This window comes from Rana temporaria, chromosome 13 (genome assembly GCF_905171775.1).
Source record: "Rana temporaria chromosome 13, aRanTem1.1, whole genome shotgun sequence".
Taxonomy (NCBI): domain Eukaryota; kingdom Metazoa; phylum Chordata; class Amphibia; order Anura; family Ranidae; genus Rana; species Rana temporaria.
The window spans coordinates 14,721,505-14,749,298 of record NC_053501.1 but is presented as its reverse complement, the minus strand read 5'-3'; the positions used below and the strand labels follow the sequence as shown (position 1 = coordinate 14,749,298).

Genomic DNA, 27,794 nt, shown 5'->3' with positions numbered 1-27,794 from the left:
TACCCAAAATCGACTCCACAGCACTGGTACTAATATGAATGGTAGCCATTGGAAATCGTGGGGAACGACTTGTCATGCTACTTTGCAGTCCCAAATTGTGGGACAAGTCGTATAAGTGTGAAAGGGGTCTAAGGAAGATTCAAATGTATGTAGAAAAATATATGAATATTTATCAATACATAATTGATAAAACATGGAAAATAACCAAATACAGATTGAAAGCATGGTAACAATCCAGGAGGATGGCTGGGAGGTGTGGGGGGGGGGGGTTCGATCTCAGGTAAGTAATACATAAAAAGCATATTTAAAATCCATGTAAAACATATCTTTATTATAAACAAAATATAACAAGAAATGACGGACAATAAATTATATATTGATTGTCATTGGATGAAGCAGCATCATCATTTACTGGCAAATGCCATGATCTGTTCCTGGAGGTGACATAAAAATACAAAGTTAGATAAGCCCGCACACACACCCCACCTAGTCACCAACAGCTTGCGGAAGAAAGCCTACCTTTATTGGTGTCACGGCATTCGTAGCTTGGAGACCAAAAGTGCGCAAAAGAACAAGTGGAGGCTGCTTTGTGTTGTATAATCTTTTCAGCAAATCAATAGCAGCCATTAAAGGGAGGTTCTGGCGTTGGCGCTCTGTCTCATAGGCCAGGAGATGTCTTGTGGATCCTGACAAAGAGAAAGGTAAAGACTATTCAGATCTGCAGAGGTCCCTATAGGACAGCAGAGACAAGGAGGAGGCCTGTGTAATGGAGAACCAGCATTGCATCCAAAGTGTAAAAGGGAGAGCAGCCTGGGACTTGTAGTTCTCAGGGTCACAATGCAAGGGCTTGCAACGCTTGAACAAGGATATAGAAGATGCATGGCCAGCACAATGACTGGCAGCACTGTATAGGGTGAACCTTGACACCCCAGATGTTTTGGAACTACATTTCCCATGATGCTCAGCTACACTGCAGAGTGTATGAGCATCATGGGAAATGTAGTTCCAAAACATCTGGGGGTGCCAAGGTTCTGCATCACTGGTATGTGCACTGATAATAACTAAGCAGAAAACCAGTCTACTCACACAAAAAATAAAAATATAATACAAATGTGTTTTAGTAAATTTTTACATTGAAATTACAAATGAAGGAAACCATTCTGGAGAGAAACATTTGGGGGGTGCAATCTAAAAATCCTAGTTGCCGACCTGACACCCCCCCCTCTTACCTAAAGCAGGCGAGGACTTTACCGCTACATTCCTGTTATGCATACTTGTTCCAGGTCAGTAACTCAAAAAGGTATTGAAGTCAGAGGATCCAAAAAAAGTTAGGCACCTTGCATTATTAGAAATGGCAACCCCATATTTCTCTTAGGAAAGCGTTATTATAAACCACACCTATAATCTTCCATTTCCCCACTCCATAAAACCACACCCCTATCTGCGTCCATTGCTCCATAATACCACACCCCATCTACATCCGTCCATCGCTCCATAATACTACACCCCCATTTACGTCCATCGCTCCATAATACTACGCCCCCATTTACGTCCATCGCTCCATAATACTACGCCCCCATTTACGTCCATCGCTCCATAATACTACGCCCCCATTTACGTCCATTGCTCCATAATACTACGCCCCCATTTACGTCCATCGCTCCATAATACTACGCCCCCATTTACGTCCATCGCTCCATAATACTACGCCCCCATTTACGTCCATCGCTCCATAATACTACGCCCCCATTTACGTCCATCGCTCCATAATACTACGCCCCCATTTACGTCCATCGCTCCATAATACTACGCCCCCATTTACGTCCATCGCTCCATAATACTACGCCCCCATTTACGTCCATCGCTCCATAATACTACGCCCCCATTTACGTCCATCGCTCCATAATACTACGCCCCCATTTACGTCCATCCCTCCATAATACTACGACCCCATCTACGTCCATCGCTCCATAATACTACGTCCATCCCTCCGTAATACCACGCCCCCCATCTACGTCCATCCCTCCGTAATACCACGCCCCCCATCTACGTCCATCCCTCCGTAATACCACGCCCCCCATCTACGTCCATCCCTCCGTAATACCACGCCCCCCATCTACGTCCATCCCTCCGTAATACCACGCCCCCCATCTACGTCCATCCCTCCGTAATACCACGCCCCCCATCTACGTCCATCCCTCCGTAATACCACGCCCCCCATCTACGTCCATCCCTCCGTAATACCACGCCCCCCATCTACGTCCATCCCTCCGTAATACCACGCCCCCCATCTACGTCCATCCCTCCGTAATACCACGCCCCCCATCTACGTCCATCCCTCCGTAATACCACGCCCCCCATCTACGTCCATCCCTCCGTAATACCACGCCCCCCATCTACGTCCATCCCTCCGTAATACCACGCCCCCCATCTACGTCCATCCCTCCGTAATACCACGCCCCCCATCTACGTCCATCCCTCCGTAATACCACGCCCCCCATCTACGTCCATCCCTCCGTAATACCACGCCCCCCATCTACGTCCATCCCTCCGTAATACCACGCCCCCCATCTACGTCCATCCCTCCGTAATACCACGCCCCCATCTACGTCCATCCCTCCGTAATACCACGCCCCCATCTACGTCCATCCCTCCGTAATACCACGCCCCCATCTACGTCCATCCCTCCACAATACCACGCCCCCATCTACGTCCATCCCTCCACAATACCACGCCCCCATCTACGTCCATCCCTCCACAATACCACGCCCCCATCTACGTCCATCCCTCCACAATACCACGCCCCCATCTACGTCCATCCCTCCACAATACCACGCCCCCATCTACGTCCATCCCTCCACAATACCACGCCCCCATCTACGTCCATCCCTCCATAATACCACGCCCCCATCTACGTCCATTACTCCATAAAACTACGCCCCTAGCTTTGTTCATCACTTCACAAACCATGCCCCATCTTTATCTATTGCTTCATAACCACCCGTTATCTTTATCCATAACCCATGTCCCTACAATGCCTTAAAAAAGTATTTATACCCCTTGAAATTTTCAACATTTTGTCATGTTACAACCAATCTTAGAAGAAAACCTGTTATAGTCTGCAAAAGACTTGAGACTGGAGCGGAGGTTCACCTTCCAGCAGGACAACGACCCTAAACATACAGCCAGAGCTACAATGGAATGGTTTATATCAAAGCATATTCATGTGTTAGAATGGCAGTCCAGACCTAAAGCACATTGAGAATCTGTGGCAAGACTTGAAAATTGCTGATCACAGACGCTCTCCATCCAATCTGACAGAGCTTGAGATATTTTACAAAGAAGAATGGGCAAAAATGTCCCTCTCTAGATGTGCAAAGCTGGTAGAGACACCCCCAAAAAGACTTGCAGCTGTAATTGCAGTGAAAGGCGGTTCTACAAAGTATTGACTCCGGGGGGCGCCATACAAATGTACCCCACACTTTTCACATATTTGTTTGTAAAGAATGTTGAAAACCATTTTTCTTCCACTTCGCAATTATGTGCCACTATGGGCTAGATTCACAAAAGAGATACGACGGTGTATCTCCTGATACACCGTCGTATCTCTGACTTAGGCTGGTCGTATCTATGCGCCTGATTCATAGAATCAGTTACGCATATATATGACTAAGATCCGACAGGTGTAACTGTGTTGCACTGTCGGATCTTAAATGCAATTTAAAAATGGCCGCGGGGGGCGTTCTCGCCGATTTACGCTGAATAATATGTAAATGAGCGAGATACGCCAATTTACGAATGTACGCGGGCCCGACGCAGTGGTTTTACAACGTTTCCGTAGCGGTTTTCCGGCGTATACTTACCCCTGCTTCTATGAGGCGCAGCCAATGTTAAGTATAGCCGTTGTTCCCACGTCCAATTTTTTTTTTTTTCACGTCGTTTGCGTAAATCGTTCTCGAATACGGATGGACGTCATTTACGTAAGCGTCAAAACCACTGATGTCCTAGCGACGTCAGTGGGAGCAATGCACGCCGGGAAAATTCACGGACTGCGCATGCTCATTTAAATCGGCGAGGGGACGCGCCTGATTTAAATAGTACACTCCCCCTAGCCGGGGAATTTGAATTCCGCCGGGGGATTTACGATCCGCCGCAAGTTTGGAGGTAAGTGGTTTGTGAATTACCCACTTGCCTCTCAAACTTGCGGCAGCTGTATCTTAAAGCGGTTCTCCACCCTAAAGTGGAGTCCCGCTGATCGGAAACCGCCCCCCCCCCCCCCCCCCTCTGGTGTCACATTTGACACCTTTCAGGGGGGAGGGGGTGCAGATACCTGTCTAAAGACAGGTATTTTCACCCACTTCCGGCCACACGCTACGGGCGAAAGACGGGTTTTTCTGACTTCCCGTCTGTCGCCCGTTGTGTGCTGGGAACACTCGGCTCCCAGCACACAGCGTGTGAGCCAATCGGCGGGCGCAGCGCGACTCGCGCCGTAGGGAACCGGGTAGTGAAGCCGCAGCGCTTCACTTCCTGGTTCCCTCAGCGTGGATGGCGGGGGGAGCAGCAGAGAGACGAGCGATCGCTCGTGCTCTGCTGCGATCAGCGCTGGACTCCAGGACAGGTAAGTGTCCTAATATTAAAAGTCAGCAGCTGCAGTATTTGTAGCTGCTGGCTTTTAATATTTTTTCCCCATGGCACATCTGCTTTAAATCACATAGATCACGCGGATCTAAAGATCCGCTGATCTATGTGAATCTAGCCCTTTGTGTTGGTCTATCCCATAAAATACATTTATGTTTTTGGTTGTAACATGACAAAATGTGGAAAATTTCAAGGGGTATGAATACTTTAAGGCACTGCATCTCTGTCCATTGCACCACAAACCATGCCCCATCTCCATCCTTTTCTCTGTAAAACATGCCTAACTCCATAGACCACTCCTCTATCCCCATACATCACTTCATATGTCCTGTGAAGCTTGCTCTAAGCCAGTGATGGTGAACCTTGGCACCCCAGATGTTTTGGAACTACATTTCCCATGACGCTCAACTACACTGCAGAGTGCAGGGGCATCATGGGAAATGTAGTTCCAAATCATCTCGGGGGGCCAAGGTTCTCCATCACTGCTCTATGACATCTCCATTTTGCAGTTACCTAAATCCCGTCCATCAAATGCAGCGCTGCTCAGATGATTGAGTAAACTGGCCACATCAGCGAAGCCCATGTTAACCCCTTGTCCCGCCAGCGGGTGGACTCTGTGTGCGGCGTCCCTGAAAAAAAACATACATTTTCATCTTTACATATCATCTAATCAGAGCTGTTCAATAACCTACTGTCACCTCACCCTAATAAATAATATTCTACTGATTGTCGCCTTACCCAATTAAAGCCACCCGCTGGCGCACATATTCAGGGGCGTGACCCAATCCCAGCGGAAAAGCAGCCCTACTCTTCTCCCCAACAGCGGAGACGCTGGGTGGAAGCTGGCGTGCGGGGGTTCCACTCGGCATGAGGAGAGATACGACTGAACGGAGCACAGAGTTGGCGGAGGAGATGAATTCTGAATGGTACTCGCTGCTCCACTGTGAAAAGACACAAGATGGCAACAATCAAATCAATGTTTAAAGTCCATGTAAACCCCAATGATAAAGTTCTCTTTTTTGTTCCCTTAAAATATATAACTCAGTGGCCCAGATTCAGGTAGGGGCGCGCACTGATACGGCGGCGCAGCGTATCGTTTTTACGCTACGCCTCTGTAAATTACTGGAGCTACGCTGCATTCACGAAGCATTTGCTCCGTAATTTGCGGCGGCGTATCGTAAAAGGGGCCGGCGTAAGCGCGCGTAATTTAAATGATCCCGTAGGGGGCGTGGATCATTTAAATTAGGCGCGTTCCCGCGCCGAACGTGTACTGCGCATGCTCCGTCAGGAAAATTTCCCGACGTGCATTGCGGTAAATGACGTCGCAAAGACGTCATTGGCTTCGACGTGAACGTAAATTGTGTCCAGCGCCATTTACGAACGAGTTACGCAAACGATGCAAAATTTGAAAATCGCGACTCCTAATAGCAGGAGCAGCCTTACGGCGAAAACGACGTACGCAAACGACGTAAAAAACGAGCGCCGGCCGCGCGTACGTTTGTGAATCGGCGTAAGTATGCAATTTGCATACTCTACGCTGACAACTACGGGTGCGCCACCTAGCGGCCAGCGTCAGAATGCACCCTAAGATACGACGGCGTAAGAGACTTATGCCAGTCATATCTTAGGCTACAGTCGGCGTATCGAGCTTTCTGAATACAGAAAGTAGATACGCCAGCGCTACTTAGCAATTACACTGCGTATCTATGGATACGCAGGCGTAATTGCTCTCTGAATCTACCCCAGTGTTTTCTTATATCAGTTTGATAACTGCAAAAAAATAAATAAAAAAAACTGTTTATTCGCTAGAAATCTAGTGTGGCCCTTATGTTATGGAGAGAGGGAGGTCTTCTGTAGTCCCAACACACTTCACAACCTAGGACATGGGTCTTCAAACTTCGGCCCTCCAGTTGTTCAGGAACTACAATTCCCATCATGCCTAGCCATGTCTGTGAATGTCAGTGGCCCAGATTCAGAAAGCAATTGCGCCCGTGTAACCATAGGTTACACGGCGCAATTGCTGACTTGCTCCGGTGTAACGAGTGCTCCTGATTCAGGAACCTTGTTACACCGGCTGCAGCCTAAAATCTGCGCGGCATAAGGCACTTATGCCTCGCAGATTTTAGGCTGCATTCTTGCGTGGGCCGCTAGGGGGCGCTCCCATTGTGATCAGCGTGTAGTATGCGAATTGCATACTACCACTGATTCACAAGCTTGCGCGGGCCCCGCGCAAGCCAGGTACGGAGTTTCCGCACGGCTACTTTAGCGCAAGGCTGCCCCTTCTAATAGTAGGGGCAGCCAATGCTAAAGTATAGCCGCCGTTCCCGCGCCGTGAAATTTGAATTTCACGGCGTTTGGGTAAGTGATTCGTGAATGGCGCTGGACGCCATTCACGTTCACTTTGAAGCAAATGACGTCCTTGCGACGTCATTTGCCGCAATGCACGTCGGGAAAGTTTCCCGACGGAGCATGCGCTGTACGCTCGGCGCGGGAGCGCGCCTAATTTAAATGATTCCCGCCCCCGGCGGGATCATTTAACTTGCGCGCGCTTACGCCGGGCAAATTTGCCGGCGCGCCCTCGCAGTTCACGGAGCTACTGCTCCGTGAATCGAGGGCAGCGCAAAATATTTGCGGGGGCGCAGGGCAAAATCGTTGACCTGCTCCCCCGCAAATATAGCGCAAGCTATGCTGAATCTGGGCCAGTGTGTTACAATGCCTCATGGGATGTGTAGTTCCGTAACAGCTGGATGGCCGTAGTTTGACGATCCCTGACCTAGGGTAACAACACTGCTCCTCTATAGATACAGCAAGCGAGCATGGTCGTCCTAAGACAGGAAATGTGTTACTCATAGGATCACCAGGTGAAAATAAAGTAAAGTAATCATATCCTGAAAAAAAATAAAAAATACAAATGCAGCCACCACATCTGAGGACTAAAAATGTGTAATAAAAACCACTTTTCGATTGTAGGATGTCCTTAGGTTTATACTAGGATAATACCTGCAGCTACAGGCATCATCCTGGTATCTTTTATTTAGCTAGCGATTCCCTATTTTGTAAAAGCCATACTAGTGGCTGAATAGCCGCTGGATTGCTTTTATAAGGAGTGGAAGGGGACGTGTTGCCACCCCCCTTTCTCCAGGCTCTCTTGTGTGATCATAGAGCCCAGGATCTGATCCGGCGCTTCCACCAGGTTACCACAGAGCCGGCGTCTTGTCTCGCCGGTACAGCGCATGTTGCTTCGCTTGCGCAGGACAAAGCCTCCGAACATCCAAATTGACGATTGGCTGTAGACGACGCCTGCGCACAATAGCCGACATAGTACCACACGCTCGTGTAAGTCTGCAAGGGGTGGATTTGTTCATGATGGGAGCGTGTGAGGGGCAGATGGCAACAGATGGGGGCATATTTTGTAATGATGGGCAGTGCTGTTAACCACTTAACGCCCACCGCACGCCTATTTACGTCCACAGAATGGCACGTACAGGCAGATGGGCGTATATATACGTCCCCGCCTTCTAGCGGGTCGGGGGTCCGATCGGGACCCCCTCCGCTGCGTGCGGATTCCCGCGGGGAGCGATCCGGGACGACGGCGCGGCTATTCGTTTATAGCCGCCCCGTCGCGATCGCTCCCCGGAGCTGAAGAACGGGGAGAGCCGTATGTAAACGCGGCTTCCCCGTGCTTCACTGTGGCGGCTGCATCGATCGAGTGATCCCTTTTATAGGGAGACTTGATCGATGACGTCAGTCCTACAGCCACACCCCCCTACAGTTGTAAACACACACTAGGTGAACCCTAAATGTTACAGCGCCCCCTGTGGTTAACTCCCAAACTGCAACTGTCATTTTCACAATAAACAATGCAATTTAAATGCATTTTTTGCTGTGAAAATGACAATGGTCCCAAAAATGTGTCAAAATTGTCCAAAGTGTCCGCCATAATGTCGCAGTCATGAAAAAAAACGCTGATCGACGCCAATAGTAGTAAAAAAAAAAAATAATTATAAAAATGCAAAAAAACTATCCCCTATTTTGTAAACGCTATAAATTTTGCGCAAACCAACCGATAAACACTTATTGCGATTTTTTATTTACCAAAAATAGGTAGAAGAATACGTATCGCCCTAAACTGAGGAAAAAAAAAATGTTATATATGTTTTTTGGGGGATATTTATTATAGCAAAAAGTAAAGAATATTGATTTTTTTTTCAAAATTGTCGCTCTATTTTTGTTTATAGCGCAAAAAATAAAAACCGCAGAGGTGATCAAATACCACCAAAAGAAAGCTCTATTTGTGGGGAAAAAAGGACGCCAATTTTGTTTGGGAGCCACGTCGCACGACCGCGCAATTGTCTGTTAAAGCGACGCAGTGCCGAATCGCAAAACCTGGCCTGGGCATTTAGCAACAAAATGGTCGGGGGCTTAAGTGGTTAAGATGGGGGCGGAATTTGTCACAAAACTCAAACACAACTCCTAAACAAATATACCTCTGCTATTCTTCCTACACATTTTGCCCTTAACTTGTGTAGGAAGAATAGCAGAGATATATTTTTCTCAAGTTTTGTGACAATTTCCGCCTCCATCTTAACAGCACTGCCCATCATTACAAAATACGCCCCCTTCTATTGCCCTCTGCCCTTTATTCGTGCCCATCATGAATAAGTCTGCCCCTTGCACGATCATTGGGAGCTTATTCCAATGTTCAGCGCGCTTTCGCTGCACATGCGCAGTACAGGGCGGGCATTATTAGACTGGGGGCCTTTCTTGTCAGAACACATGACATCTGATGATGGACAAGAACTACACAATCTATGCAATGCTTCCGTACTTACAAAAGCTGAATTGACGGCGTCAACAAAGTTTTCATCATCCATGTTAAGAAGCTCAGCGGCATGTTCAGGAGACGTGGACCAGACTAATGAACTGCAAGTGTCTGAGACCTGTTAGGAGGAAGCAATGATGTGGATGGTCAGGAAACTTGCAGGGCAAGAAACACAAGACATACATTAAACCTGCTCTGTGCAGCCCAGATCCTCCTCTTCTTGGGTTCCCACACCTGTGAGGTGGATGGATTATCTCGGAAAAGGAGAAGTGCCCACTAACACAGATTTAGACAGATTTCTGAATAATATTTGAGAGAAATAGGCCTTTTGTATACATAGAAAAAGTCGTAGATCTTTGAGTAAATAGGGGCAAACACAAAAGTGTTGCGTTTATAATTTTGCTCAGTGTAGAGGGGGGGTCAGGTAAGTATTAGGGGGGGCTGCTGCACACAGAAGGCTTTTTATCTTAATGCATTAAGATAAAAAACCTTCTGACGTTACAACCCCTTTAACCACTTCGTTACCGGGCCTATTTTGGCACTTCTCTCCTTCATGTAAAAATCACAATTTTTTTTGCTAGAAAATTAATCAGAACCCCCAAACATTATATATATATTTTTTAGCAGACACCCTAGGGAATAAAATGGCGGCCATTGCAACTTTTTTTCTCGCACGGTATTTGCGCAATAATTTTTCAAACGCCTTTTTTTAGGGAAAAAAACAGTTTCATGAATTAAAAAATAACAAAACAGTAAAGTTAGCCCAATTTTTTTGTATAATGTGAAAGACGATGTTACGCCGAGTAAATAGATACCTAACATGTCACGCTTTAAAATTGCGCACACTCATGGAATGGCGCCAAACTTCGGTACTTAAAAATCTCCATAGGCGACGCTTTAATTTTTTTTACAGGTTACTATTTTTGAGTTACAGAGGAGGTCTACTGCTAGAATTGTTGCACGCGCTCTAACGCACGCGACGATACCTCACATGTGGGGTTTGAACGGTGTTTACATATGTGGGCGGGACTTGCATGCGCGTTCGCTTCTGCACGCGAGCGACCGGGACAGGGGTGTTTTAAATTTTTTTTTTTTTACTTCATCTTTTTATTTTTACACATTTTTTTTTTTTGATCACTTTTATTCCCATTACAAGGAATGTACACATCCCTTGTAATAGGAATCAGTGTGACAGGTCCTCTTTATGGAGAGATGTGGGGTCAACAAGACCCCACATCTCTCCTCCAGGCTTACAAGCATGAAATCGGTGAAAAAAAAATCACCGATTACATGCCGACAGCCGCGATTGCGGCTTTGTTTACTTCCGGGTACCGGGCGTGACGTCATAACGTTGCGCCCGGTCCTCCGACAGTCATAGAGATGACTGTGACCGTCTGGTCACCAGTCATCTCTATGGTTCACCAACGAGCGAAAGGGGGGGGGGGGACGTCCCCTCCCGCTGCCTAGAAGAACGATTGAGCGGCGGAACCGCCGCTTTGATCGTTCTTCTGGTGCACAGAATCGCCGGCTGAAGACGGTGATATCTGAATGATGCCTGCAGCTGCCCCCATCATTCAGATATTACGGCACAAAGTCCAGGACGTCCACCCGGTCTCAAGTGGTTAATAAAATGTACCAAGTCCGATCTGCCAGCTGGTTGGGGAAATAGGAACACCATCCGTCTGTTTTTTTGCAGACAGGATCAGCAACGGGTGTCAGCGGACCGCCGCTCTACAGAAGAGCCTGGAGGGCAGAATTGGGTCCACCTGAAAAACTGTCAGGCAGACCTGATCAGACAACCCGTGTGAAAGGGGCCCTTTAACCACTTAAGCCCCGGACCAAAATGCTGCCTAAAGACCCAAGGGGTTTTTACAGTTCGGGACTGCGTCGCTTTAACAGACAATTGCGCGGTCGTGCGACGTGGCTCCCAAACAAAATTGGCATCTTTTTTTCCCCACAAATAGAGCTTTCTTTTGGTGGTATTTGATCACCTCTGCGGTTTTTATTTTTTGCGCTATAAACAAAAATAGAGCGACAATTTTGAAAAAAATGCAATATTTTTTACTTTTTGCTATAATAAATATCCCCCAAAAACATATATAACATTTTTTTTCCCTCAGTTTAGGGCGATACGTATTCTTCTACCTATTTTTGGTAAAAAAAAAAAATCGCAATATTCGTTTATCGGTTGGTTTGCGCAAAATTTATAGTGTTTACAAAATAGGGGATAGTTTTTTTGCATTTTGATTTATTTTTATTTTTTTACTACTAATGGCGGCGATCAGCGATTTTTTTCGTGACTGCGACATTAAGGCGGACACTTCGGACAATTTTGACACATTTTTGGGACAATTGTCATTTTCACAGCAAAAAATGCATTTAAATTGCATTCTTTATTGTGAAAATGACAGTTGCAGTTTGGGAGTTAACCACAGGGGGCGCTGTAACATTTAGGGATCACTGTGTATGTGTTTACTAGTGTAGGGGGGTGTGGCTGTAGGAATGACGTCATCAATCGTGTCTTCCCTATAAAGGGAATGACGCGATCGATGCGCCGACACAGTGAAGCACGGGGAAGCCGCGTTTACACACGGCTCTCCCCGTTCTTCAGCTCCGGGGAGCGATCGCGACGGAGCGGCTATAAACGAATAGCCGCGCCGTCGTCCCGGATCGCTCCTGAAGCCACGGGGACCGCCGCATGTACGGGGGGGGTCCCGATCGGACCCCCGACCCACGTCAAGCAGAGGACGTATATATACGTGGATGTGCCTGCCTGTGCCATTTTGCTGACGTATATGTACATGAGGCGGTCCTTAAGTGGTTAAAGTAGCAGCCTTTGACCTTAAGGAAGCGGATATAACCCTAAGGTCAAAGGCTGCTGTGTCCGTCCATGAACGGAAGAGAAATGTTTTTTCATGCAATCTATGCATTAAGGTGAAAAAACTAAATTTTTTTACACTGAAGTTTTTTCACCTTAATGCATAGATTGCATGAAAAAACATTTCTCTTCCGTTGATTGATTGAATGCATGAAGGTTAAAAAAAAAGAAAAAACTTGAGCCTTTACAATAACTAAGTACCGTATATTTTTGTTTGATTCTGTTAAATTGTTTTCTATCGATTGTCTTGATTTGAGAGTCCCGCACATTAATAATAATAATCAGAAAAGTGCCGAGCACACTGGAAGGTGACATTGGCAGACACCAGGAGCAATCTAGAGACTGTCCGCTACCAGGACAATCCTGATGGTCCAAGCTACATGACTGCACATAACACTTTTTTCTCTAACCAGTTAAATAAGAACACGAAACGATGACAGAAGGACCTTGGCTATTCCACAGAACAAAAACACACAACTTACAGGGAGAAGAGCAATGGGACCAGTAGGAAGGAACCTCTGCCAGGCTACATTGTTGTCGGTGAGCTACAAGAGATGAACACACACAGCAAAACAGCATTTAATCTTGCACATGATTGGATAATGAAATCAGCAGAGCTTCCCCTCATTTTAGATTTACAGAGACTGCACTTCCAAGTGCAATTTCAAGTGTAGTGCAAAGCGGATTTGCCTTTTGTAAATAACCCCCCATCATGTCTACAAACTCTCCAAGGTCCTGCCTCTTCTAGAGTATGCAGTCCCAACACAGATCATATCTACTAGCTTTCCAAGGTCTTCCCTTCTCTAAAGCATGCTGATGCAACAAACATCATGGGGTTGATTTACTAAAACTTGTCAGTGCAAAATCTGGTGCAGCTGTGCATAGTAACCAATCAGCTTTCAGGTTTTTTTTAACCACTTGGGATCCGCGCTATGGACGAAAGACGTCCACAGCGCGGCTCTCAAGTGCCGGGTGGACGTCCTGTTGTTGTTGTTCCCCGTGTGCGCCGCTGGGGGCGCGCAGCGGGGAAACAACGTGCCCGGCGCATCGCCCGGGAGCCGATGCGTGTGCCTGGCGGACGCGATGTCTGCCAGACACCCGCGATCGTCGGTGACACAGCAGGACGTGGAGCGCTGTGTGTAATGATGGGGTGTAAACACAGAGCTCCACGTGCTGTCAGGGAGAGAGGAGACCGATCTGTGTCCCTTTACATAGGGACACAGCATCAGTCACCTCCCCCAGTCAGTCCCCCTCCCCCCACACAGTTAGAACACACCCAGGGAATACATTTAACCCCTTCCTCACCCCCTAGTGTTAACCCCTTCACTGCCAGTCACATTTATACAGTAATTAGTGCATTTTTATAGCACTGATCGCTGTATAAATGTGAATGGTCCCAAAATTGTGTCAAAAGTGTTCGATACGTCCGCCGCAATATGGCAGGCCTGACAAAAAAAAAAAATGCAAATCGCCGCCATTAGTAAAAAAAATTTAAAATAAATCATAAATCTATCCCCTATTTTGTAGGCGCTATAACTTTTGCGCAAACCAATCAATATACGCGTATTGTGATTTTTTTTAACAAAAATATGTAGAAGAATACGTATCGGCCTAAACCGAGGGAATTTTTTTTTTTTTTTAATTGGGATATTATTATAACAAAAAGTAAAAAATACTGTTTTTTTCAAAATTTTCAGTTTTTTTATGTTTATAGCGCAAAAAATAAAAATCGCAGAGGTGATCAAATACCACCAAAAGAAAGCTCTATTTGTGGGGGAAAAAATTATAAAAATATAATTTGGGTACAGTGTTGTGTGACCGCGCAATTGTCATTCAAAATGCGTCAGCGCTGAAAGCTGAAAATTGGTCTGGGCACGAAGGGGGTTTAAGTGCCCAGTAATGAAGTGGTTAATCAAAGCTTAATTGAACAATCTGAAGTTAGAAACCGATTGGCTACCATGCACAGCTGTACCAGATTTTGCACTCTCCCGTTTTACTAAAGCAACCCTAATGGAAATCGAGCGCCATTCACTTCTAGAACACATCATGCATGCCCTCAGTCAATAGATTAGAAGGTAAAAAGCAAACACATATGGGGGGGTTTTCCCACCCCTAATCTGAGATAACCTCATCCCATGCCATGTAAAACCTCTATATCCAATACAACCTCATCATGTGTCCATGCAACCAAACTGCATTCATTGGCGCTTTATGGGACTAAAGCTGGCCATAGATGGATCAAATCTAGGCCGATTCAGCAGGAACCGGCCAAGATTCAGTCCATCTATGGGGAGCTGGTTGTACTGAAGCCGATCCATCGATTGACTTCAGTACAACCAGCTTGTCGCATTTTTGAGTGCAATTACTGCCAACAGCTACAGCCACCAGTAGTGATCATTGTGTTCCTCCCGGCAGAGAAGTCTCCCCGCTGGCAAAATACAACAGCACTGCGGGAACCCCCATCAATGTTGATAACAAGCAATTTTCTTTTCTGCACCCCATCTATGACTTGCTTAACCACTTCCTGACCGCCGCATGTATATGTACGTCGGCAGAATGGCACGTACAGGCACATTGGCGTACCTGTACGTCCCTGCCTAGACATGGGTCCGATCGGGACCCCCCCCCCCCGCTACATGCAGCAGTCGGATTCCCGCGGGGAGCGATCCGGGACGACGGCGCGGCTATTCGTTTATAGCCACCCCCTCGCGATCGCTCCCCGGAGCTGAAGAACGAGGAGAGCCGTATGTAAACACAGCTTCCCCATGCTTCACTGTGGCGGCTGCATCGATCGTGTGATCCCTTTTATAGGGAGACTCGATCGATGACGTCAGACCTACAGCCACACCCCCCTACAGTTGTAAACACACACTAGGTGAAGTCTAACTCCTACAGAGCCCCCTAGTGGTTAACTCCCAAACTGCAACTGTCATTTTCACAATAAACAATGCAATTTAAATGCATTTTTTGCTGTGAAAATGACAATGGTCCCAAAAATGTTTTAAAATTGTCCGAAGTGTCCGCCATAATGTCGCAGTCACGAAAAAAAAAAATCGCTGATCGCCGCCATTAGTAGTAAAAAAAAAATAAATTATAAAAATGCAATAAAACTATCCCCTATTTTGTAAACGCTATAAATTTTGCGCAAACCAATCGATAAACGCTTATTGCGTTTTTTTTTTTACCAAAAATAGGTAGAAGAATACGTATCGGCCTAAACTGAGGAAAAACATTTTTTTTATATATGTTTTTGGGGGATATTTATTACAGCAAAAAGTAAAAAATATTGCATTTTTTTCAAAATTGTCACTCTATTTTTGTTTATAGCGCAAAAATAAAAACCGCAGAGGTGATCAAATACCACCAAAAGAAAGCTCTATTTGTGGGGGAAAAAAGGACGCCAATTTTGTTTGGGAGCCACGTCGCACGACCGCGCAATTGTCTGTTAAAGTGACGCAGTGCCGAATTGTAAAAACCCCTTGGGTCATGTAGCAGCATATTGGTCCGGTCCTTAAGTGGTTAAATCTCATCCCATTCTATTTCATCAAATGAATGGACGTCCTTCAGACATGGTTGGAGCCAGAATATTGCCAACACATTATTCATTAATGGCCATATTCGTACTGCTCCCCTCTAGTGGCCACAAACTAACATTCTCACTGTGGTTGTCCTAAGACCGCATTCACATCTAGGCGTTTTTACGCCTGTAGCGCTACGCCCCTGCCGCCAGAGGGCTGGAAATACATGTCCCTCTATGGAGATGGTTCACATCTCCACGCCGAACGCCGGACGCCTGAAAAAAGGTCCCGGACATTTTTTTCAGGCGTCTTTCGGCGTTTCGGCTAGGAGATGGGAAGCATCTCCATAGAGGGGGTCATTCTGGGGCACATCTAGGCGGACAATACCGGCGTTTTGTCGCCGCAAATCGCGGTACAAAACGCCGCTATTTGTACCGCGATTTGCGGCGCCTAGATGTGAATGGAGCCTAAAGCACTTCACTCACCTCAGACAACTGAAGAGTAGCAACTACGGCAACATGGTTGTAACTCCACTGAATGGTCTTCATCCCGGCTGAGCTGCGGACCATCGAGTTCTGTCCATCTGCTCCAATCTAGTAGGATGAAATGGGATTTAAGACAGTGGAGAAGGTGGGGAGGTCTGTAATGGGAGACAGAGATCCTCACCACAAGTTTTGTGTGCAGCTTCTGTCCATCTGCCAACTCTATCTGCACCCAGCTGCTTCCCTCCTTATCTGGGTAAGGCGCCGGCCAGGTGTAGTTCACGGCCCGACTCCGATAGAGGACCTCAATGCGATCTGTTGGTAAATATTTGACAAATAAGTAATTAACCCCAATTGCAAAACTGAACAAGGAAACAGTGGTGTCATCAGACTGGCTATGTAGTGTTACAGAAATGTGGAATTCATAAGAGTGCTTAACCACTTAAGGACCGGACCAATATGCTGCTAAATGACACAAGGGGTTTTTACAATTCGGCACTGCGTCGCTTTAACAGACAATTGCGCGGTCGTGCGACGTGGCTCCCAAACAAAATTGGCATCCTTTTCCCCCCACAAATAGAGCTTTCTTTTGGTGGTATTTGATCACATCTGCGGTTTTTATTTTTTGCGCTATAAACAAAAATAGAGCGACAATTTTGAAAAAAAATGCAATATTTTTAACTTTTTGCTATAATAAATATCCCCCAAAAACATATATATATATATAAAAAAAAAAAAAATGTCCTCAGTTTAGGCCGATACGTATTCTTCTACCTATTTTTGGTAAAAAAAAATCGCAATAAGCGTTTATCGATTGGTTTGCGCAAAATTTATAGCGTTTACAAAATAGGGGATAGTTTTATTATTTTTTTTTTTTTTTTTACTACTAATGGCGGCGATCATCGATTTTTTTCGTGACTGCGACATTATGGCGGACACTTCGGACAATTTTGACACATTTTTGGGACCATTGTCATTTTCACAGCAAAAAATGCATTTAAATTGCATTGTTTATTGTGAAAATGACAGTTGCAGTTTGGGAGTTAACCACAGGGGGCGCTGTAGGAGTTAGGGTTCACCTAGTGTGTGTTTACAACAGTAGGGGGGTGTGGCTGTAAGTGTGACGTCATCGATCGAGTCTCCCTATAAAAGGGATCACTCGATCGATGCAGCCGCCACAGTGAAGCACGGGGAAGCCGTGTTTACATACGGCTCCCCCCGTTCTTCAGCTCCGGGGAGCGATCGCGAGGGGGCGGCTAGAAACGGATCGCTCCCCGCGGGTATCCGACTGCCGCATGTAGCGGGGGGGGGGGGGGGGGTCCTGATCGGACCCCCGACCCACGTCTAGGCAGGGACGTACAGGTACGTCAATGTGCCTGTACGTGCCATTCTGCCGACGTATATGTACATGCGGCGGTCTGGAAGCGGTTAAAGGAGAACTCCAACTTTTCCTCCCTAAAACAGATGCATTGCGCATGTGAACCAATCACAACCTCAATGTCAGTTTGTGTGCAACTTACCTCCTTATCTGTCTACAGCAAGAAGAAGGTAGAGAAAGGAAGCGCCCTCTGAGTGTAGTATTACAACAGCTTCAATGGCACGGTATAAAATCACACTTACAGGAAGTAAGCGATAAGCGGCTCATCTGTATATCTGGAGTCCCTGGGGAGGTCCTTCGTTCCGGATCCGCAACCTATACAGGAGTTGTCTGGCTGCACCGCTGTTATTCTGTCTGGGGCGTATCCTGTGGCCACCAGGAAGAGGCTAGTACTGGCGTGGAACGCACGGGATGTGACGTCAGGGGCCGCGGGATCACTTCCGGGTGAGGACTCCACAGAGAAAAGGGAAAGGAAACTCGGCAGACTATGCGCTTGGAGCTACTGCCCCTTATACTGGCATCTAGAAGGGGCGTAGTCCGCCGAGTTTCCTTTCCCTTTATCTGTGGAGTCCTCACCCGGAAGTGATTCCTGTAAGTGTGATTTTATATGGTGCCATTAAAGGGTCACTAAAAGGAAAAAAGATTTTTTTGCTGAAATGACTGTTTACAGGGTATAGAGACATAGGCCTAGATTCCCGTAAAGCGGCTTTACGTTGTGCGGGCGTAGCGTATCTTATTTACGCTACGCCGCCGCTACTTAGAGAGGCAAGTGCTGTATTCACAAAGCCCTTGCGTCCTAAGTTACGGCGGCGTAGCGTAAATCGGCCGGCGTAAGCGCGCGTAATTCAAAGTAGGCAGGTCGTGGGCGTGTTGTATTTAAATTAAGCGTGACCCCATGTGGATGCATGGCCGAACGAACGACGCATTCTCAGTATCACGTCGTATTTACGCCGTCTCAATGCCTGTGACGTGAAAGTAACCTACGCACAGCCCCATTCACGTACGACTTACGTAAAAAGATACGCCTGTTCCGACGTCCATACCTTGCATGGGCTGCGCCACCTAGAGACCTGCTTTATCTTTACGCCGGCGTATGTTTTACGTAAACAGCGTAACTAATTGCGACGGGCGTACGTACGTTCGTGAATCGGCGTATCTTGCTCATTTACATATTCGACGCGGAAATCAACGGAAGTGCCACCTAGCGGCCAGCGTAAATATGCACCCCAAGATACGACGGCGTAGGAGACTTACGCCGCTCGTATCTTGGCCAAACCTATGCGTAACTGATTCTATGAATCAGGCGCATAGATACGACGGCGGCCATTCGGACTTACGACGGCGTATCTGGAGTCTTTGAGAATCTGGGCCATAATAGTTAACTGATTCCCTTTAAAAATTATTAAAAATAGATAAAAAAAAAACAATCATATAATGTACCTGCAGTTTAGTTTTTGCTGTTGTTTCCTGGTTCTCTGATGTACAGAGCCAGAGAGCCCATAGAGGGCAGTGATGGTTTGTAAAACGAAACTGGATTGGTGCTGAGGGGTTATAGACACACAGTAATCACACCTCCTTGATTAGTCACCACAGTGAGAAATCTCCCAGTACTGTGGTGATCAGGAAACAGACAACCAGGAAGTGTCCAGAACAGAGAGGAATTACAGCAACATCAAAGAAAAAACGAACAATGAGGACATGAAACCAGGACTGCAGTAAGGTAAAGGAAGCTATTTAGCTAACTGGTAAGTGTCACATAATGGGCTACTATGCGATGCATAGTAGCCCATTATGATTTACCTTTGCAGGGAAAGATAGAGGAAGTAAAACCCATCAAGGTTTACTTCCTCTTTAATCCTCTGCATTGTGTAAAAAGGCTATTATATCCTGGCTCACAAAACTGCTGTAACTGCTGATGAGAAAAGGTATTTATTGGTTTATTTTTACTAAAATAATTGCATTTCCATGTTCTGTGTACTGTGTCAGACCAGATATAGTGAATGTAGGGTCCTGAGTTTAGTAACACTTTAACTCATAGTGTGCCTGCACTTTTTACAAACTGACTGAATTCCTGGAACTCCCCTTTAATATGGGCTTACACAATAGAGTTGTCCCGATACCACTTTTTTAGGACTGAGTACAAGTATCGATACTTTTTTTTATGTACTCGCCGATACCGAATACCGATACTTTTTTTTAAATGTGTCCCCAAATGCAGCCATGTCCCCCCACATATGCAGCCATGTCCCCCACATATGCAGCCATGTCCCCCCACATATGCAGCCATGTCCCCCCACATATGCAGCCATGTCCCCCCACATATGCAGCCATGTCCCCCCACATATGCAGCCATGTCCCCCCACATATGCAGCCATGTCCCCCGTATATCCAGCCATGTCCCCCCACATATGCAGCCATGTCCCCCGTATATCCAGCCATGTCCCCCTTATATCCAGCCATGTCCCCCGTACCTACTATTATGATGATGCCGCCGCCGCGTTAATCACAGCGCGGAGAACATTACAGCCAGCGTTCGTTTGAATAGCTGTTTTCCCCGCCGTGCTGTGTATAGAGACACTCCCCCTTGCTCACGATTGGACAGATCCGTCCAAGGGGGAGTGTCTATGCGCGGCGGGGTGATTAACGTGGCAGCGATTGCGGTGGGGCCGGCGGGCGGGGAAGTATTCTATTTTAGTATCGGCGGTATTAGCGGGAGTACGAGTACTCCCGCTAATACTCGGTATCGGTATCGAGACAACCCTATTACACAACCACGCCAAGGTCACATCATTTAGTTGACATCTCTGACCTGCCATGGCGTCCAGCTGTTTGGTCAGTGCAGCTGTAATAACGTCATTCTCGATGATGTATCCCATATCCTCCAAGCCTTCTTTATCGAATGTAATTAGAGCGTCAGAACAGGCATCCCAAACCTGTAAGAGATCAGCTGTTTATAGAGAATGGTCCTCGTTGATGCACAATATATAGTCATTATCTCACCTGCATTCTCTTGTATGGTTGCATCCTCATGGCACAGATATGATCCCAGGCCCCAAAGCCTGTTGGCAGAGAAATAGGAACATTTCATGACAGCGGGGATGAAAATAGAAGGGACATGGTACAGTTTTGGCACAAGTACTTACTAGCCAGGAGGGTAGCTGAGCCAGGTGTAATAGAACTGACTCTGTTACTGAACTGCTCTGGTAGGTGGTCATACACTTTCCTGTGTCCTGCCTCCAGCAGAAGAATCTTCTTGTTGTGCAAATGAGGGTGGGAACCTATTTTTTGAAAAACAAAATTTTTTTTGTTTGATTTTACAAAGCAAAGAGGTTTTAACCAAGCTGTAAGAAGTGTTACCATTTTGCATGAATACAGATATTTGATTGGTTACAGTGGATTAACCAATAGCTTGGCTTGAGAGACAGAGGGAAGCATGGGTGGAAAATAGAAGCATTGGGGAGCAGCGGGTGAGAGAAGGAAAGCAGGGGGGAAAAGGTAGTGATAGTTGGGAGAAGAAAGTAGTAGGAAGCAGGGGGAGGGAGAGAGATGTAGTGGGTAGCAGATGGGAAAAGAAAGCAGCGGGCAGCAGAGGGTGTGAGAAGTGGGTAGCAGAGGGTGTGAGAAGGAGGGAGCAGCAGGCGGGAAAAGGAAGCAGTTGGTAGGAGAAGCAAGCAGCGGTCAGGGAGAAGAAAGCAGTGGGCAGGGAGAAGCAGATGGTGGCAGAAAGATGAAGTGAGGAGCATGGGGCAAGAGAAGGAAGCAGAGGGCAGGAGAATGAAGCAATGGAGAGCAGAGGGCAGGAGAATGGAGCAGCATCAAACAGAGGGAAGGTAAGAGATGAAGTGTGGGGAGCAGGGGGAAAGAGAAGGAAACAGTGGGTGGGAGCAGGGAGCAGAAGAGTCAAAGGGCGCAGTAAAGAGATGAAGCAGGGAGCGATGGAGAGGAGAAGGGGTAGAAGGGAGTGATGGAGAGCAGAGGGCGGGAGAAAGGAGCAGTGGAGAGCAGAGGGCGGGAGAAAGGAGCAATGGAGAGCAGAGGGCGGGAGAAGGGAGTGATGGAGAGCAGAGGGCGGGAGAAGGGAGTGATGGAGAGAAGAGGGCGGGAGTGATGGAGGGCAGAGGGCGGGAGAAGGGAGTGATGGAGAGAAGAGGGCAGGAGCGATGGAGAGCAGAGGGCGGGAGAAGGGAGTGATGGAGGGCAGAGGATGGGAGCGATGGAGAGCAGAGGGCGGGAGAAGGGAGTGATGGAGAGCAGAGGGCGGGAAAAAGGGGCGATGGGGAGCAGAGGGCGAGAGTGATGGAGGGCAGAGGGCGGGAGAAGGGGGCGATGGGGAGAAAGGGGCGGGAGTGATGGAGGGCAGAGGGCGGGAGAAGGGGGCGATGGGGAGCAGAGGGCGGGAGTGATGGAGGGCAGAGGGCAGGAGAAGGGGGCGATGGGGAGCAGAGGGCGGGAGAAGGGGGCGATGGGGAGCAGAGGGCGGGAGTGATGGAGGGCAGAGGGCGGGAGAAGGGGGCGATGGGGGAGCAGAGGGCGGAAGAAGGGGGCGATGGGGAGCAGACGCGGGAGAAGGGGGCGATGGGGAGCAGAGGGCGGGAGTGATATGGAGCAGAGGGCGGGAGAAGGGGGCGATGGGGGAGCAGAGGGCGGAAGAAGGGGGCGATGGGGAGCAGACGCGGGAGAAGGGGGCGATGGTGAGAAGGAAGCGGGGGTGGGGGGAGAAGGTATCAGTAGGTGACGGGGGGATTGAACGTTTAGTTGTAGAAACTTGAACTTTGGTACAATAAACAACCCCGGATAGCTGTGACCTTGAGCTTCTCTCTCTCTCTATATATATATATATATATAAAAAAATAGGAAGGTTCCTCACCCATTGCGCAGGCCATGGCGGTTCCCACCATCCCTCCACCAGAAATCACCACATCATAGAGCGCGGAGGAATTCAGAGAGCGGTGGCAGACGGATCGGTGTAGGCCGAGGAGTGGCGGAAGGCCCAGGCGGCACACAGGGAAAGGCATCGTCACCTCACACCGGAGTCACCTCTGCGGAGCAAAGAGAGAGAAATATGACGTCATGAGATTAAAGGGGAACTCCACTATAACACTGACAATGTGTACAGAAGGCGGGGCTCTGCGCCCTCCACACATCTTATACAGATCAGGGAAATTCCTCCATTACTACCGGGCTGCTGCATTTCTATCCTCTGTACAGCCCTATGGAATATGTCAGAGTTATATAATAGTGTGCGACTGTGGGGGAAGGTTAGAGTGTCAGCTCCTCTGGTTGGGTGGGCACAATCGGGTCTCGATGTGTGGAGAGTGTCGGGGAAGAATATCGGATATCTCGGCATTTCTTAGTGGTCGCACACATACTACATGAGCCTGCACGGCGTCCTCCACACATCACCTGTCATTCGCCCCAGTCGCTGACTAATGACGTCAGGGCGCCACACTTCCATTTCTTGCCCAATTTCAAAATGGCGTCTTTTGACTTCCGCCCGGTTGCAGGCGGTGATTGGTCACCATGGAAACTCATAACCTTACGGACGCCGCAGAACATAGAAGAAAAGGACCGATCTACCGTACTTATACCTCTCTATTCCCCACCTACCTAGCGTACTTATACCTCGCTATTCCCCCACCTACCTGCCGTGTATACCTCTCTATACCCCACCTACCTACCGTATATAGACCTCTCTATACCCCACCCTACCTACCGTGTATACCTCTCTATACCCCACCTACCTGCCGTGTATACCTCTCTATACCCCCTACCCACAATTCCCCCCACCAACCTATCCTATCAACCATATATACCTACATACCATATATACCTCTCTATAACCCCACCCACCTACTGTATTTACCTCTCTATTCCCCCATCTATCTACCACATTTACTTTGCCATACCCCCACCTACCTACCGTGTATACCTCCCCCCATCTACCTACCGTATATATATCCCCACCTACCGCATTTACCTCTCCATATCCCCCCCCCCCCCCAATTTATACCTCTCTATACTCCCCACCAACCTACCTATTGACCATCTATACCTCTCTATAACCCCACACACCTACCATATTTACCGCTCTATACCCTTTACCTACCTATTAACCATATATACCTCTCTATAGACCCCACCCACCTATTGTATTTACCTCTCTTTACCCCTAACCTACCTACCGCATATTACCTCTCTACAGTCTATACCCCTACCTACAATATATACCTCTCTTATTGTATTTGCCTCTCTATACCCTCCACCCAACTACTGTATATACCCACACCCACCTACCGTATTTAACTCTCTATACCACCCTCCTATGCCCACATACCTACCATATATACTTCTCTATACCCCAACCTATCATATTTGCCTCTCTATACCCTCCACCGACTGACCTACCTATATAACTCTTTATACCCCCACCTACCTACTCTAAAGCCTTACCTACCTACCAAATGTACCCCTCTATACTATCACCTATTGAGCACTACAATATATACCCCAACTTACCTACTGTATATATTCATCTATACTCACGCCTATTGTAATGTATAAAACCCCTTTCTACCCCCAACTACATACTTTATTTGCCCCTCTATACCATTACATACTTACCCTCTACCCCTACCTATCCACTGTATATACCTCTTTAAACCCCCACCCACAATATATAACTCCTACTTGATGTGTGGGTGTATATCTCCCTATTTACCACCACTTACCATGTCTACCCCCACCTACTGCCAGGGGTCTCAAACTGGGTGGCTCTCCAGCTGTTGTGAAACTTCAAGTCCCATGAGGCATTGTGAGGCTGACAGTTACAAGCATGACTCCCTCAGGCAGAGGCATTATGGGACTTGTAGTTTGGCAACAGCTGGAGGGCCGCCAGTTTGAGACCCCCTGAGGTCCATTCTTTACCAACGCAAACCATGTCTACCCTATTTACCATTTAGATTGTTCTTTACCATCGCCTACCATGTCTACCCCATCTACCGTTTAGACGGTCTTTACCACCACCTACCACGTCTACCCCATGTACCGTTTAGACCGTTCTTTACCACCGCCTACCATGTCTACCCCATCTACCGTTTAGACCGTTCTTTACCATCGCCTACCATGTCTACCCCATCTACCGTTTAGACCGCTCTTTACCACCACCTACCACGTCTACCCCATCTACCGTTTAGACCGTTTTTTACCACCACCTACCATATATACCGCTTAGACCGTTCTTTACCACCACCACCTACCATGTCTACCCCATCTATTGTTTAGACCATTCTTTGCCACCGCCTTCCATGTCTACCCCATATACTGTTTAGACCGTTGTTTACCATCGCCTACCATGTCTACCCCATCTATCGTTTAGACCGTTCTTTACCACCACCTACCACGTCTACCCCATTTACCGTTTAGACCGTTCTTTACCACCGCCTACCATGTCTACCCCATCTACCGTTTAGACCGTTCTTTACCATCGCCTACCATGTCTACCCCATCTATCGTTTAGACCGTTCTTTACCACCACCTACCATGTCTACCCCATTTACCGTTTAGACCGTTCTTTACCACCACCTACCATGTCTACCCCATCTACCGTTTAGACCGTTCTTTACCACCGCCTTCTATGTCTACCCAATCTACAGTTTAGACCGTTTTTTTACCACCACCTACCATGTCTAACACATCTACCGTTTAGACCGTTCTTTACCACCGCCTACCATGTCTACCCCATCTACCGTTTAGACCAATCTTTACCACCACCTACCATGTCTACCCCATTTACTGTTTAGACCGTTCTTTACCAACACCTACCATGTCTACCCCATCTACCGTTTAGACCGTTCTTTACCACCGCCTACCATGTCTACCCCATCTACCGTTTAGACCAATCTTTACCACCACCTACCATGTCTACCCCATTTACCGTTTAGACCGTTCTTTACCAACACCTACCATGTCTACCCCATCTACCGTTTAGACCAATCTTTACCACCACCTACCATGTCTACCCCATGTACCGTTTAGACCATTCTTTACCACCGCCTACCATGTCTACCCCATGTACCGTTTAGACCGTTCTTTACCATCGCCTACCATGTCTACCCCATTTACCGTTTAGACCGTTCTTTACCAACACCTACCATGTCTACCCCATCTACCGTTTAGACCGTTCTTTACCACCACCTACCATGTCTACCCCATTTACCGTTTAGACCGTTCTTTACCACCACCTACCACGTCTACCCCATCTACCGTTTAGACCGTTTTTTACCACCACCTACCATGTCTAACACATCTACCGTTTAGACCGTTCTTTACCACCGCTTACCAGGTCTACCCCATGTACCGTTTAGACCGTTCTTTACCATCGCCTACCATGTCTACCCCATTTACCGTTTAGACCGTTCTTTACCACCGCCTACCATGTCTACCCCAATTACCGTTTAGACCAATCTTTACCACCACCTACCATGTCTACCCCATGTACCGTTTAGACCATTCTTTACCACCGCCTACCATGTCTACCCCATCTACCGTTTAGACCGTTCTTTACCACCACCTACCATATATACCGCTTAGACCGTTCTTTACCACCACCACCTACCATGTCTACCCCATCTATTGTTTAGACCATTCTTTGCCACCGCCTTCCATGTCTACCCCATATACTGTTTAGACCGTTGTTTACCATCGCCTACCATGTCTACCCCATCTATCGTTTATACCGTTCTTTACCACCACCTACCACGTCTACCCCATTTACCGTTTAGACCGTTCTTTACCACCGCCTACCATGTCTACCCCATCTACCGTTTAGACCGTTCTTTACCATCGCCTACCATGTCTACCCCATCTATCGTTTAGACCGTTCTTTACCACCACCTACCACGTCTACCCCATCTACCGTTTAGACCGTTTTTTACCACCACCTACCATGTCTAACACATCTACCATTTAGACTGTTCTTTACCACCGCTTACCAGGTCTACCCCATGTACCGTTTAGACCGTTCGTTACCACCACCTACCATGTCTACCCCATCTATTGTTTAGACCATTCTTTACCACCACCTACCATGTCTACCCCATCTACCGTTTAGACTGTTCTTTACCACCACCTACAATGTCTACCCCATCTACCGTTTAGACCGTTCTTTACCAACACCTACCATGTCTACCCCATCTACCGTTTAGACCGTTCTTTACCACCGCCTACCATGTCTACCCCATCTACCGTTTAGACCAATCTTTACCACCACCTACCATGTCTACCCCATTCTTTACCACCGCCTACCATGTCTACCCCATCTACCGTTTAGACCGTTCTTTACCACCACCTACCATATATACCGCTTAGACCGTTCTTTACCACCACCACCTACCATGTCTACCCCATCTATTGTTTAGACCATTCTTTGCCACCACCTACCATGTCTACCCCATTTACCGTTTAGACCGTTCTTTACCAACACCTACCATGTCTACCCCATCTACCGTTTAGACCAATCTTTACCACCACCTACCATGTCTACCCCATGTACCGTTTAGACCATTCTTTACCACCGCCTACCATGTCTACCCCATGTACCGTTTAGACCGTTCTTTACCATCGCCTACCATGTCTACCCCATTTACCGTTTAGACCGTTCTTTACCAACACCTACCATGTCTACCCCATCTACCGTTTAGACCGTTCTTTACCACCACCTACCATGTCTACCCCATTTACCGTTTAGACCGTTCTTTACCACCACCTACCACGTCTACCCCATCTACCGTTTAGACCGTTTTTTACCACCACCTACCATGTCTAACACATCTACCGTTTAGACCGTTCTTTACCACCGCTTACCAGGTCTACCCCATGTACCGTTTAGACCGTTCTTTACCATCGCCTACCATGTCTACCCCATTTACCGTTTAGACCGTTCTTTACCACCGCCTACCATGTCTACCCCAATTACCGTTTAGACCAATCTTTACCACCACCTACCATGTCTACCCCATGTACCGTTTAGACCATTCTTTACCACCGCCTACCATGTCTACCCCATCTACCGTTTAGACCG

General features: G+C 47.4%; 2 protein-coding genes across 4 annotated transcripts in view; one reads left to right on the top strand and one right to left on the bottom strand.

The window, feature by feature from the left end:
* Positions 1-303: 303 nt before the first annotated feature.
* COQ6 (coenzyme Q6, monooxygenase) lies at positions 304-23,220 on the bottom strand. 3 transcript variants are annotated; one of them, XM_040333727.1, is made up of 13 exons: positions 23,120-23,220; positions 22,584-22,755; positions 20,860-20,994; positions 20,717-20,775; positions 20,526-20,649; positions 16,523-16,653; positions 16,342-16,449; positions 12,821-12,883; positions 9,471-9,578; positions 5,377-5,579; positions 5,152-5,267; positions 520-686; positions 304-434 (listed from the first exon to the last, which is right to left on the bottom strand). In XM_040333727.1, the coding sequence occupies exons 2-13, from the start codon at positions 22,729-22,731 to the stop codon at positions 405-407; spliced, it is 1,392 nt and encodes a 463-aa protein (XP_040189661.1). In that variant the 5' UTR covers positions 22,732-22,755; positions 23,120-23,220; the 3' UTR covers positions 304-404. The 3 variants fall into 3 exon arrangements, with proteins under 3 accessions (XP_040189661.1, XP_040189662.1, XP_040189663.1); XM_040333728.1 differs by having other exon boundaries at positions 23,086-23,136; XM_040333729.1 differs by lacking the exon at positions 23,120-23,220 and adding an exon at positions 22,895-23,079.
* Positions 23,216-27,794, top strand: part of FAM161B (FAM161 centrosomal protein B) — a 21,595-nt gene continuing 17,016 nt past the window's right edge. Inside the window, exon 1 of the mRNA XM_040333726.1 lies at positions 23,216-23,294. The gene's annotated coding sequence lies outside the window, so the exon portion shown is untranslated. The remainder of the gene's footprint in view (positions 23,295-27,794) is intronic.

Excerpts from the sequence above, each read along its gene's own strand:
- COQ6 (XM_040333727.1), bottom strand. The coding sequence starts at position 22,731 with ATGCCTTTCCCTGTGTGCCGCCTGGGCCTTCCGCCACTCCTCGGCCTA. Across the intron at positions 20,776-20,859 it reads CTCAGCTACCCTCCTGGCTA|GCTTTGGGGCCTGGGATCAT; the intron begins GTAAGTACTTGT and ends CTCTGCCAACAG. Across the intron at positions 16,450-16,522 it reads AGCTGCACACAAAACTTGTG|ATTGGAGCAGATGGACAGAA; the intron begins GTGAGGATCTCT and ends TCATCCTACTAG.